Source organism: Schistocerca americana, chromosome 7 (assembly GCF_021461395.2).
Source record: "Schistocerca americana isolate TAMUIC-IGC-003095 chromosome 7, iqSchAmer2.1, whole genome shotgun sequence".
Classification (NCBI taxonomy): Eukaryota; Metazoa; Arthropoda; class Insecta; order Orthoptera; family Acrididae; genus Schistocerca; species Schistocerca americana.
Genome location: NC_060125.1, coordinates 144,508,410 through 144,523,606, shown reverse-complemented (window position 1 = coordinate 144,523,606; position 15,197 = coordinate 144,508,410). Strand labels below are relative to the sequence as shown.

Genomic DNA, 15,197 nt, shown 5'->3' with positions numbered 1-15,197 from the left:
AGACAAGCCCTAATGTGTCACTTTCTATCTTCTTATTCCTCATGCAAAATGTACATAAAAATACAATAATACAGTAGTAGAATCTTGGGTCTTTTTATAGTACTTTATTATTTTTACACTACTGATCAGCAGATATAGATTTGGAAGGATTCTGCAAGGTGTTACCTATTTACCCCAAAGGTAAGGGGAGAATAAATTTAGAAGATTTGGGAGTTATTTTCTTTCTGAAATATTTTATTTAACAAATGAATAAAATTTAAATGTATATTTCTTAGTAAGTTATTTTAATAACTCAGGACTAATGATTTTCAAAAGAAAATGAAGGATCACTAACACAGTGGAATTTATTTGCCAATAATTTTCCGTAGGCTCAAATAAGAACTTAAAACTACAGATAGTAATAGTTCGATTCATCCGCCACTTACAGAATTACAGATATATTTTTCTGGTACGGTTCGACATTGTGACAGGGCATTAAAGCAGAGTTTGTTATTATTATTCGGAGACTGAGTTAGGGTTCCTTAATGTGTCAGCTTGGTGTTGTCTTGCTGTTGATACAGCATCTAATGCAGTTCTTAAGATGGTAATCGATGCATTTTAATAGTAATGATAGTTTTCTATTTATTTAAAAGCTGCCTATTATTTAATTACAAGAGCCTAATGTATAATTATTTTCGTTATTTGTTATAGACTTGTTTGGTCTTCTGCAGTTTTTGGAAGTTGAGCCATTTACTGTTCTATCAAATTGGATGTATGCTTTGTACAAGCCATATTGTCTTGGTGACTATGAACCACTTCATAAACTGATGTGTAAAATAATGTGGCGCACTATGAAATGGGATGTATTGACTCAGGTAATTTTTTCATTTTATTTGTAGATATGTGGAAATGTAAATTAAACATTTACTTGCGGAAGAACATAAACCTGATTACAAAATAAGTAACACTTCATGATAATCAGTAAAACTTTACTATTTTACTGTAAACCATTTCGTAGACCATCCTCAAGTGTTACCTGACTTAAAAGTGCAAAGTAAATAATCAGTGGACAGATGGAGGTATTATATGATATGTGTTGTTGTTATTGTTGTTGTTGTTGTGGTGGTGGTGGTGGTGGTGGTGGTGGTGGTGGTCTTCACTCTGAAGACTGGTGCGATGCAGTTTTTCACACTGGTCTGTCCTGTGGCAGCCTCATCATCTCCGAATAATTACTGCAACCTGCAGTCATCTCGACCTGCTTACTGTACTCACTCTATTGTTATCCCTCTACAATTTTCATCCGTCACACTACAATTTTATCCCACAAACTTCCCTCCATTACCAAATTTACAACTCTGTAATGCCACAGGATTTGGTCTATAAATCAATCCCTTCTTTTAGTCACTTTGGTTACATAATCTATTTATCAGATCTTCAACATTCTCCGTAGCACCACACATTTCAGAAGCATCTATTTTCTTATTGTCTGAATAACGTTACCATCCTTGTTTCAGTCCGATACAAGGCTACACTCCAGACAAATACCTTTAAAAAGACTTCCTAAATTGTAAAATTATATTCGATGTTAACAAATTTCTCTTTTCCAGAAATACTTCTTTCAATTGTTAGTCCTCATTTTATATTATGTCTACTTTCGCCACTGTCAGGCATTTGGCTGTCTGAGAAGCAAACTTGTCTATTACTTTTAATGTGTTATTTTCATTACAGTTGTTTTACTTTCTTAATGTTAATCTTATAACCTCTTTTCAAGAGACTATATATTCCATTCAGTTGCTCTTCTAATGCCTTTGCTGAGTCTGACACAATTACACAACCATTGGCAAAACTCAAAAGTTTTATTTCCTCTCCCTCGACATTTATTGCCTTTCCAAATTTCTCCTTGGTTTACTTCACAACTTTCTCAGTGCACACATTGAATAACATCGGAGATAGGCTGCAACCCTGTGTCACTTCCTTCTCAACTGCTGCTTCCCTTTCATGTTAGTGTACAGCTGTATCTGCAGTCTTGTTTCTGTACAAGTTCCAGATAACGGTTCACTCCCAGTGTAGTATCCCTGATACCTTCAGAATTGGAAAGAATGTATTCTTGTCAACATTGTCAAAAGATTTGTGTAAATCTATAGATGCTTTAGATTTAAAATCAGTGTGTTCCCTGACATATTCCTACTTGTCTCTGGAACCCAAATTGATCTTCCACAAGGTCAGATTCTACCAGACTTTCCATTCTTCTGTAAATAATATTTGATAGTACAATGTATTTTACAAATACGACTTATTGAACTGGTGATTCAATAGTATCCAAAGCTTTCAGCAACTGCCTTCTTTGGATATGGTATTATTACTTGTTACATAAAATCAGAGAGTATTTCATCTATCTTCTTGCACAGTAGGTGGAATAACTTTTGTCATAATTGATTTTCCCAAGGATCTCAATAATTCTGAGGAAATGTCTTCTTCTCCCAGTGCTTTCAGTGCCGTATCGTCCTTCTCATCTTCATCTACTTTCTCTTCCCTTTACACAATGTTGTCTGAAAATTTATTTCATATGTTTAGCCCTTCTTTGCATAATATTAGCTTGCTATTTGAGATCTTCATATTCAGATAACTGTGTCTCTTTTTTGAAGGTTTCTTTAGCTCTTTTTGCAACGCCTGTCAACTCATCTTTTGTACATCTGTATTCCCTGTTGCCTTGTTCATTTTTCTCCATTTTTTGTAGTTGTGAAAGATAGGAGTATCAGTTTCTATTTGAAATGTTTCTGTTTGCTTAATCGAAAGGTGTGCCTCCTAGAGGTAAGTAACGGCCTCTCTTAATTTTGAAAATTTCTTGATTGAATTTTCATTGTACACATTTAAATTGTATTTCCTCTTCCTAAACTAGCTTGGTGTGCCAGAGCAGACAGAAAAGATTCATTGGCTACACTTCGCACCCATTGAAGAGCATTTCTATAGAATACAGCACATTCTCTGTTCACATCAGTTCCTGAATAAAGTTCATCAATTTGCAGACAAAAACATCAAGCTAAAAGACATTGACAGGCACAGGTTGTTCAGGGTAAGTTTCTTATTATGGGTGTTTTGAAAGAGAGATGTTATAATTATTTTAAGGTAGGTCAACAAGCTTGTTGTTCATAGTGTGAAAGACATGCTTTCTGAAAGCTTCAGAAAATGCCTGATTACAGTGTGCACTTCAAAATACTCTCTTGTGTTTCGTCCATACAGCTACCAGTTTTGCTTGTATACATGTAGTAAGACGAAGAAAGAAGAAAATAAAGCATTACTCTCTTTTTTCATCTCATATCCATATATTCAGTCATTTGTTAATCATTAACAATCAAAAACATTCATGAGCTACTTTGTTTTGTTGAGTTATTGTATTTGGAAAATCCTCTATTATATTACCAACAACATTTAATTTTAGTAAAAGTGCTTTGTCATAGAGATGTAAAAGATGCCAATTATGAAGAAATTGGGCAAAACAAAATCCACTCCAGTATGGGAGAAACACATCAGATTGTTTGGGCAGATGATTGATTTGCAATTCAGACAAAGCTCTCAAATCATGGTAAAGAATAAAGATGTTACAAACATAATAGAAGGGAGTAATATATGTTGCTAGAACACCACTGGAAAATTATTGCCATTTCCACAGTTCATGCTAATTAGTATATGAGTGGTTGTACCTGAATTCCCATCACATAAAAAAATTACTAACTCAGTGACATTGTATTTAAATATTCCATTAGTTGTTGTGAAATCAGATTTAATACATATTGCTAGTGTGATCATTGGGTATTATAGATCTCTAAACAGCCTTCTAAATGTAGAGCAACAGCACACTTTTAAAACTGTCATGGAATTTCTCTTCTTTTCACTCTGCGACTATAACTCGTCATTTGATGTGATTGGGTTAATGTTCACGTATGTATCTGTCAGAACAGATAATCCAAAGGTAACGAATAAGTAACCAATAAATAATTTTAAAAATATGCAACACACTTTTCAAACAAATACCTAGAAATACACAGTTTTATTTATAGCAGCAAAAGTTATTGTCAGAATTGGAAAAGTTCTTAGAATAGATTACATCTCTAGAAAAGGCAGTATCCATTACTCTGTAGACAAGGTATGCCCCCCACAGTTGGCACCACATGTGATGATATCTGCCAGTTACTATACTTCATCTAGACCAGAAAATATATCCTAAACAAGAAATTCTTGTTCCAGTTGCTTCTGTAATTGGATTTTTTGTATTCATTTAAATTATTTAAGAATAATGGTAAACTCCTCTCATTTTCATCATTTATAACTAAACACAAAAATTTTGTGTAAAAGATAGTGCAAAATTGGTGGTTTTGAACGGAATAAAACGGAATTGGCAGTTTTATGAAATATTGAAATTTGATACTTCGCAGTGTAAAAATATTGTAAATGTGAGGGCAGCAGCTAACTAACATTGTCTATGGAATTTGTGATTAACCAGTGATGATGTTGTATTTTTTATAATTTTTGCAACACAATCACACAGGCATTTCATAACCCCGTAACCAGTTTCAAGCAGCCCATACTCATCTTCAGACTAGTCACGTGCTATGAGCAGTTATGGTTCTGTTATCTACTAAACAAAGGTGCAGAGTATGCCTCCAGTCTGAGGATGACCACGGACCACTCCAAACCAGGCATGGCATTGTGAAATTCCCTTGTGAGAGAGTCATAAAAGTAAATAATTAAGGAGTAGTTTTAATGCCGTACCTGTGGTTTTTGTATTCTGTATGCGTGCTGTGAAGAAATGCAGTGCAACCCCATGAAAGATCTCTATAAAATGCATCATTTTTGGCACAATATGTCCTGCAAAAGTATCTGGAAATATGATAGTGGCATATAAAACTATTATTTTTATCCCTAGTTAGAAGAATTTGCAAATGGCTTCATTATTGTGTGAAAAGAAACTTTTGATGGTGAAACTGGCAAAATTCTGAATCCCTTGAAGAGGTGAATGAAACACTGAAATGAAGTGGGTTATACTTTCAAACAAGGCTGACAGCTCTTGTGGACATAGATCTGTGTAAGCCTGTCTTCACAACCCTAAGTTCTTTTTTTTTTTAATCTAGGATGATAATAATGAACTCAATTAATGCTAACATGGCAAAAAGCCTGTTATGTATACCTAGAATTACAGATCTCAGAACTGCTGAAATTCTGAAGGGATATAAATAAAACAACGGATCAGCAGAATAATATCTCAGAAGAGAACTTTAGAGTTACTGGATGGAAAAAAAACTTTCATCAGTGCAAGATTACAGTGTTATTTTTTCTTTTATTGATTGGTTGGTTTTAATTGGGCTTATTTAATTTTTTCCAAATTATGTAAATAAATATGATGCCAATAAATATAACATAATTTTTCAACTTGTCCTTGTGCAGATAATTCACAAAGCTTCTTCCAATCAGCTATTTTCTCCCAGAGACTATCATTCAGCAGTTCTTCCCACTGCAGTCCTCTTTGATTCACATTGTTCTTCACCTGGTCTCTCCATCTTGTTTGTTGTCTTACAGTTAGTCTTCTTCTACTGTCTGTCCATTCCAGAGCTCTTCTTAGTAGTCTTCCTTTTCCCATTGTCTTAATATGGCCAAACCATTTCAGCATATTTCTCTCCATAGGGTTTTTAAAAATCACATGGGCATTTCACAATACTTGTACTCTAGTCAAATCTTTCTTTGTCTAGGTCTAACATTGTGCTCCATAGTTCAAAATTGATAGATGATACAATTTGTAAATCATGGTCTATGCTGTAGCAGGTATTTTCCAATTCCTAATTATGTCTCATGCACAGTAATAAAATTTTGAGCAATTCTTTCCTCTCTGTAATTTTTTCCTTGATATATACCCTTTTGTGGTTAGCTTACTTCATAGATATTTGAAAGCATCTACTTCTTTAATAATTTTTCCATTAGAACTTATATCCTTAGTTAAACCCCCCCACCCCTGGTGGATTTTTTTCAGTACCTCACTTTTTGTTTGGCTTATTTCTATGCCACCTTCTTCAGTTATGCTCTACCAAGTGTGTAACTGTTCTTCCAGTTTCTGAGCACTGCCCTCCCACACCATCACATTGCCTACATATGCTATGACTTTCGTATCGTCTGCTGTTAACCCGTGGTGAACTTTCCTTTTGATGTTGCCCGTGATTATTTTGAAGTGCACTGACTGTATTGTGCACGACACGTCATTAACAAAAAGGTTTATTTGTAGATAAGCTTACTCATATTTTTAATAATTTCTTTGTCCCTCCAGGTAAAATGTCTACTTACATTTCTTTTCTTTCAGTTATTATCACCTCTTCTTTCACTTAGAAAAGCTTGTACACATCACCTAGTTGTGAAAGATTTTGCACCAGACAAGAAAACAATGTCCCTGGAAGAATTACAGACAGCACTAATTAAAAAGACGAAGAATGAATGTGAAGAATTTCTTCGTCAGTATATTGCTGCATTAAATGGTGAGTATCAAGTTTCACAGATTTCAGACCACCAAAAAAATTAGTTAATTGCACTGTCACGGAGTTTTTCGATCTGTTTCGAGCTTCAGATTTGATCTCTCCATCATTTATCTTCTCACTCCACTGAACCTGTTGACCAATTTTGGCAAACAGTCGCTGCTCATCTGTTCTATATGAGGTATCCAGTTGTTACGAAGTTGTATTTCCAGGTTTGAACTGTGCGAGGACTCGGACTTGTTTCCTTCTGTTCTTTGGGGTTTTTCCCTTGAAAGTGTCTTTTGTCACAAGGTTGAATACAAATAAAGAAAAGAGAAATTACAACCTATACAACACAATTAACTTGCTCAGGTGTAAGTGCATGGAGGATTGTAGTGTGGATGACCAAAGTGAGCAGCTCAAGGTGATTGAGATACCTGAAATAGATCTTGCTCAGTGTAGGTTGCAGGACAAAGCTGACACAATAGCAAGTGATCAACAATTTGCACTTCTCTGCTGTTGCAGTTGGTAGAGACCGGAAATCCCCAGTTTTGGAAATTACATCTCAATCTTCCTAGTCCACAGTTCAGGCAGCCGAGATTGTGCCATGTAGTCCGCTTCTCTCAGTGGCTACAAGGGAGATTTTAAGGCAGTTCAGGTCGTGGAGATTGTGTACAGCTTGTGCTTTTTGCATTTGTATTCTTACTTTGGATGTAGTCATTTGCAAGGTGTTGCTTGTTTTCATAAAGGTTTTCCTGGACGTTTGAATGGAGGCTAGACCTGGTGGCCAGGTTTGTTCTTTCCATACTGGAAGCAACCACCTGTCCAATGTCTGAGGGAGTAATACCTGCTAGAGGATATACTTTGGCATGTAGTGTAGGCCTCAAAAATCTAGAAATAAGCCTGTATGTTTATTTAGTGCCTCACTGACATCTTTGACATGGGCAGACCTGTAGTAGAGAGTACATGCGTATTCTCCACAGAGTAACTGCCTTATAATGCATCATTCTTGAACTTTGAGGCTGAAATTCCCATGTGCTCCCAATTATTTTCCATTGGATGTTAATTCCTGCTTTTACATTCAGCCTCGTGTTATGGCAAAGCAACTTATAAGTTGAGGGTGGATCGAATGTGACACAATAATATTTTAGATGTGATGTAGCATCCAATTGTACTCCTTGTGATGAGAGACTGGATTTATGATGTGCCTGCCTGTGTTTATGAAGGAAAGCAAAGAGTTGTGTTTTAACGGGGTTTCGGTAAACTTAATTGTTATTGTAATAAATACTGATCATCCTCAGGGTGTATACTAAGTGAACTTCCACTTCTTCAAAGGACTTGACCAGAGCTGCTAGGGCCAGAACACCTACATAAAGAGAACTCCTGGTGTGCTCTGGAAATGGCTGTTAAAAAAAGCAGCTGCATTGTACCTAAAAATTTACATAGAACATTCTGTTTCCAAGTAATTATGGAATGAATTTGGTGATAACATAATCCTTAAGCCGGATATTTTATCAGTATATATGGTGACTGACATAAGCAGTTGTCTGGTTGATGAAAGCTAGCTATTTTCCTTTTCTTCCCCTCCCCCCAAATCAGTCTTCTGATTGGTTTGATGCGACATGCCCTGAATTCCTTCCCTTTGCCAACCTCTTCATCTCAGAGTAGCACTTGTAATGTACGTCCTCAATTATTCATTGCATTTCTTTAAATATCTGTCTTTCTTTACAGTTTTTACCCTCTAAAACTCCCTCTAGTACCATAGAATTCATTCCCTGCTGTCTTAACAGGTGTCCTATCACCCTATACCTTCTTCTTGTAAATGTTTCCCGTATGTTCCTTTCTTCACAAATGCTGCGGAGAACCACCTCATTCCTTACAATATCAGTCCACCCAATTTTCAACACTCTTCTATAGCACCACATCTCTCTTCTGTTCCAGTATTCTCGCAGTCCATGATTCACTGCCATACAGTGCTGTGCTCCAAATGCACATGCTCCAAAATTTCTATTTCAAATTAAGGCCTATGTTTGATAATAGTGAATTTTTCTTGGCTGGGAGTGCTCTGTTTGCCTGAGCTAGTCTGCTTTTTATGTTCTCCTTGCTTCATCTGTCATGTGTTATTTTGCTTCCATGGTAGCAGACTTCCTTAACTTTGTCTACTTTGTGATCATCAAATTGATTTTAAGTTTCATGTTATTCTCAGTTCTAATATTTCTCATTACCTTTGTTTTTTTCCAATTCACTCTCAATCCAAGACTGTCCATTGGAACTAGCAGAGTCTGTAAATCTTCTGTACATTCACTGAGGATAGCAATGTCATCAGATGAAAGCTGTTCCTGTAATATTGTTTGTTTCAACCTCCCCACCCCCCCCCCCCCCACCCCCACCCCCCCTCTATGTATTGCCTTACATTAAGAATCTGAGGTATAAAAATCTTTCCACGTGTGAAATCAGATTGTTCATGAATTAATGCTGGTTTCATCTTGTGCTGTAAGAGATTCTCTAAAAGATTTTATGTACATGAGACAATGGTCTATAGTTTTTAACATCTGTTGGTGGTATACGAGGCTTCAGAATGAATATCACATGTAATTTCCACCAGATTATGGGAATATGACATGTTCTGAGGCTGTTGCAGAGTTCAAGGTTCTATTCTCTCATGTTCTTTCCAAAACATTTTGTCTTTTCAGTTCTAATTTTCTGATTGGCATTCATTCGGAGCTAGTGGGCTTACTGATTGGCAGGAACATTTGAACATTTGCAGGCTCTATAAAAGTTGTTAAATTGCTACTGAATCTCTTAACAAGTCTCTAGGATTTCTAGCTATTCTTGCTAAGATCCACTTTTACCCACACATCTTGTTTGTCTTCAGATAATGCTGTTGGCTATTTATGTACAGCTTGCAGTGTTACATCACTGAAAGGGTTTTCATTATGACGGTTGAGGTAGTCCCTCAGTAGCACCTCAAAGTCTGATGATAGGCTTTTATACAGGGTGTTACAAAAAGGTACGGCCAAACTTTCAGGAAACATTCCTCACACACAAAGAAAGAAAATATGTTATGTGGACATGTGTCCAGAAACGCTTACTTTCCATGTTAGAGCTCATTTTATTACTTCTCTTCAAATCACATTAATCATGGAATGGAAACACACAGCAACAGAATGTACCAGCGTGACTTCAAACACTTTGTTACAGGAAATGTTCAAACTGTCCTCCGTTAGCGAGGATACATGCATCCACCCTCCATCCCATGGAATCCCTGATGCACTGATGCAGCCCTGGAGAATGGCGTATTGTATCGCAGCCATCCACAATACGAGCACGAAGAGTCTCTACATTTGGTACCGGGGTTGCGTAGACAAGAGCTTTCAAATGCCCCCATAAATGAAAGTCAAGAGGGTTGAGGTCAGGAGAGCGTGGAGGCCATAGAATTGGTCCGCCTCTACCAATCCATCGGTCACCAAATTTGTTGTTGAGAAGCGTACCAACACTTCGACTGAAATGTGCAGGAGCTCCATCGTGTATGAATCACATGTTGTGTCGTACTTGTAAAGGCACATGTTCTAGCAGCACAGGTAGAGTATCCCATATGAAATCATGATAACGTGCTCCATTGAGCGTAGGTGGAAGAAACTAAAATGAGCTCTAACATGGAAATTAAGCATTTCCAGACACATGTCTACATAACATCTTTTCATTTTTTGTGTGTGAGGAATGTTTCCTGAAGGTTTGGCCGTACCTTTTTGTAACACCCTGTATACTGTGTTCTACAACCTCAGGGAATTGCAATGTATGAACAATATTTCACAGTATCCACAAACTCATCATATGAATCTGAAACAGGTTCTGCATCGAAAATATAGTCGTCCATGGATGAGGTGAATGCCTAGGGAAAGGTGACTGCAGACCCTGCATCAGTAGGAATAACAATTGTTGGAGGAACAGTGGACTGCAATTTGTGAAACTGACAACCCAGCCTTGATATTATTGTTTTTAACCACTCCAAAGAGATGTTCTATCTCTAGCCACCAATGTGGGGTATGCATTTCACACTGATGGCTGCATGCTACACTTCAAGGCAATGTGATGTGTATTTTCGTAAGTTCTGTTTCAGTGGATCTGCCTTCTGTTTTATCTTACAATATAACAATTGGAAATTCCTGGATGGAACAATATGTGAAGTAAGGGAAAGAGAACCATACACTTTAGTGGACTGATGTGTGGACCATAAAAACATGTAACAGAAAAATATTCACTCTAGCCTTCGAGCTCTTGCTCTTTTTTCTACAGTAGTAATGAGTCTGGTTATTGAAAGTAGTTTCCTGAGCTTGTGGAGAAGGGGAGGCTATAGGGAAGGATACACGAGACAAGAAGGGGGTAGCAGGATTGAGTGAGACAGATATTCTGACAGATGACTCAGCAGCTATACGAGACGAGAGGATAGAGCTTACAAGAGGTAGAGAGTAGGAGGATAGGAAAAGAGAGGAAGGTGGATGTTAGAGGGAGACAGGTAGGGAAGGAAAAAAAGGAGGATGGGAGAGAGAGAATGAATGCTCATATGGGGTTAAGAGAGAGTGGTGGGGGAAGGCAGTATACAGTCTGGACAGGGAAGGAGTGGTGTGGGCAGAAGACCAAAGTTAAAAGACAAAGTGAGGCAAAGGGAAACAGGATATGCTGCAGAGAGAATTCCCACTCGTGTAGATAGAGGAACTTGTGCTGGAAGGTAGTATCCAAATGGTCTGTGTGGTGAAGCAGCTGTTAAAGTCATTAGTGTTGTGGCATGCAGCATGTTAGGCAACTATATGCTCACATTTGCAATTTGTCACAGTTTGGCCGTAGCCATTCATGTTAGTAGATGGTAGACTTGTCCAAATAGAATGCTGTACAGTAATTGCAGCATAGTTGATATATAACATGCCTGCTTTCACACATGGCCCTACCTTTTATTGGCTAAATAATGCTGGTGACTAAACTGTTATTGGTGGTGGTGGGTGGATTTACGGGTCAGGACTTGCACCCAGGCCAACCTCAAGGGAGTGACCGATGGCTGTAGGATTGGGAGCAGGAATTAGATAGAGATGGATGAGGATTTCTGCAAGTTGGGTGGGCGGCAGAACACTACTTTTGGTGATGTGGGTATGATTTTGAGTTTTGAGGTGGACCTAGGGACTAGAGAAGCTCAGGCAAAGGTGATATTGCACTTCTGGGATGGAATCATGGTCATAAGATTTGTATTCAGAGAAGTCAGAAAGTAGGAAGAGACCCTCAGCTACATAGTCATTACAATTCATGACCACAGTGGTGGAGCCTTTGTCTGCGATAAGGACAATAAGGTCTGGATTTGTTTTCTAATTACATGTAGCTTTGTGTTTCATAGGAGTGGTGTTGGACTCACTAGAGAGGAATTTAGGAATGGAAGGTGAAACATGGTTAAGTGAAGAATTCGTGAATGATTACCAGGGAATTACTGGGTGACAGGAGAAGAATCACTATTCAAAGGAGGTTGGAATGTTGTTTTAAAAAGTGCTATATGGAGCTTTGGTTGCCTATTGTCAGTGGGGTACACGGTGCAAACTATGACTCCACCATAGTGGTCAGGAATCATAGTTACTATGTAGCTGACAGTCTCTGCCAACTTTCTGACACCACTCCGTATAAACATTATGACAATGATTGCATCCCAGACGTCAGACCTAATCTCCAGCAACTCGGCAAGGCTTAGGTCCCTTCCAAAACTTGACACCTGAATCCATCTCACTCCTCACACCAGCAACCCCCTGCACTCCTACCTTATACCTATCCCTGTAACACCACAAGCCCAATCTACAGGTATCCCTAATGGTCATCTCATTGAGGCAAGGTACAATGTTCCCACAGAACGAATGAATCTCTGCCTTTGTCAACCAACATGCAACATGTCCAAACTATTGTCCATAACCTCCCATCCTACACTCGAGACACTACTCATATCTGTCACAGCCTCTTCACAGTCACTGCCTCACTACCACCAAACTTCTTGTTGATCACATTGAAGCAACGTCCTCATACACCTACATCTCCTATGCTCATGGCCTTGCAGCCATAGAACACTACCTTTTCCAAAGTCCTCCTGATACCACACCTCTTTCCTAATCTTCTAAGCCAGCCACATTCTGGCCACAATTATTTCACTTTTGAAGGTCAGATCTGTAAACAAATTTGTGGTACTGCCATGGGCACTTGGATGGCACCATCCTATGCCAACTTACTATTGGTCCATCTGGAGAAATCCTTCCTTTTCGGTCAACACCTAAAACCCCTTGTTTGTTTCAGATCCACTGATGACTTTTTCGTGATGTGGACTTGTTCTTTCCTCCATAATCTCAATATGTACTCACAAATCCAATTCATCTGATCCTGCTCAACTCAAAAAGCCACCTTCCTAAATGCCAGTCAGATGGCTTGACAAATATCTCTGTTCATATCAAGCCCATCACCTTGCCACCCATGGACATTGCATCTGCAGTGGAAAGCAGGAGTTGCTGAAATATACTGATAACCGTACCAGATCCTATATTGACGGATAGTATCCTGTCCAGATCATCCATAAACATATCTACTTCTTGCTCTGACACCAGTAAACCTGTTAACCAGCCACCGACCAGCACTCCTCTGATCACCCAGTATCAACTTGGCCTTGAAAATGTCAACCACATCCTTCACCAGGGCCTTGACTGCCTCTCATTGTGCCCTGGGATATGACGAACTCCTACCCAAATCATCCAAAATAGTGTTCCACTGCCCTCACAAACTACAGAATATCCTAGTCCATCCTTATGATAGCCCTGTTCCCCATCCTGCACCCCATGGGTCATTCCCTTGTGATTGGCCCAGGTGTAAGATGTGCCCCATACAACCACTCACTCACCAGCTCCTACTGCATTTCCGACCCAATAAAAAATGGGGCCACCTGTGAAAGCAACCAAGTTATCTATCAGCTCTGCTGCAATTACTGTACAGAATTTTCTGTAGGCACAACATTAACAAAGTTTCTATTCATACGAATGGCAGCCATCTAACTGTGGCAAACCACTAACTAGACCATGCAGTTGCCAAACAAGCTGCACACCACAACATAAATGACTTCAACAACCGCTTTACTTCACAGTCCTTGTGGATACTTCATTCCAGCATAGCTATATCTGAACTACGCAGGCTGGAATTGTCTCTCCAGCATTGCATACAATTTCACAATCCCATTGGCCTAAACGTCTGCTAACCTGTTCCCCACTGCCACACCTCTTCTGTGCTCACCATCACTTCTCCATCCAGATCATGTACTTGAACTGCCTTCTTCCATCACTCTTTCTCTCCCCTACCTCCACCCCTCCTCTCCATGTCAACATTCTCTCTCCCCCCCCTTTTCCTCCCCTCCCTCTCCCTCTTCACCTTCCTCTCCTGTTTCCTCCCTTACCTTCTCCTATTTCCACATCTCTATTCCTCTTATGTGCCCTATCGTTTCATCTTGTTGTGCAGCCACTGAGTCATCTGTCAAAAGATCTAGCTCACTCTACCCCCATACCCCCCTCCTTGTCTTGTGCATTCTTCTCTACTGTCTCCCATCCTCCATCAGGCCAGGATATTGATTCCAATAGTCTCAATAAACAATAATCAGTAATCAGTCTCATCTCGGCTGCAGAAGTGTGTGTGTGTGTGTGTGTGTGTGTGTGTGTGTGTGTGTGCGCGCGCGCGTGTGTGCATTTGCGTGTGTACCTTCCCTTATTTTACATATTATCTTACAGTATGAAGATTATGCTCTGCTTTTTAAGGATGTGTGTGCTGTTTGCACCCTAAATTGATAGTCTTTGTTGTGTTAATACACTTGCATTTTAATGGTAACATTTATACCATTAGTTACGTCTGGGAGTAATAATCTGATAACAGTGATTTTAATTTAAGATTTCATTGTACCAGTGTTCCTGTTTTAAATATTTTAGCCATATTTATCTCACAATGTTTCAATGAAAGTGCTAACAACCACAGTCTTGATTGCCCCAGAGAGTTCTCAAGCACTGTCTTTATTAGTGACCTTGACTTATTCGAACAGTGCGTTTTTGCAGAGCACCTGCAGCTCTCAAACGGAATATGCCCAACTGCTGGTGTAATTAATGGCTCAATGGTTTGTAACTCACTGAATATTAAACAAGACTGTAAATTGGCATATGCGTGAGCTCTCTCTCTCTCTCTCTCTCTCTCTCTCTCTCTCTCTCTCTCTGTCACACACATTCGCATGCACGCAATCAAGTCTACAAAGATTTTAGTCTTGTTTAGGTGCCTGTCTCTACTATTCGGTGAGTCATTACTTTCACTTCAAAATGTTTAACATTCTGTCATTTATTTCCATTACCATTTATACCATATAGTGAGTAGTTGAGGATGGAAGTACATCTACATCTACATTTATACTCCGCAAGCCACCCAACGGTGTGTGGCGGAGGGCACTTTACGTGCCACTGTCATTACCTCCCTTTCCTGTTCCAGTCGCGTATGGTTCGCGGGAAGAACGACTGTCTGAAAGCCTCCGTGCGTGCTCTAATCTCTCTAATTTTACATTCGTGATCTCCTCGGGAGGTATAAGTAGGGGGAAGCAATATATTCGATACCTCATCCAGAAACGCACCCTCTCGAAACCTGGCGAGCAAGCTACACCGCGATGCAGAGCGCCTCTCTTGCAGAGTC

At 39.0% G+C, this 15,197-nt stretch overlaps 1 protein-coding gene across 1 annotated transcript in view; it reads left to right on the top strand.

The window, feature by feature from the left end:
- Nucleotides 1–15,197, top strand: part of LOC124622162 (E3 ubiquitin-protein ligase SHPRH) — a 256,731-nt gene that overhangs the window by 139,879 nt on the left and 101,655 nt on the right. Inside the window, exons 9-11 of the mRNA XM_047147806.1 lie at nt 691–854; nt 2,879–3,052; nt 6,326–6,497. Coding sequence (XP_047003762.1) covers nt 691–854; nt 2,879–3,052; nt 6,326–6,497 — 510 coding nt within the window. The remainder of the gene's footprint in view (nt 1–690; nt 855–2,878; nt 3,053–6,325; nt 6,498–15,197) is intronic.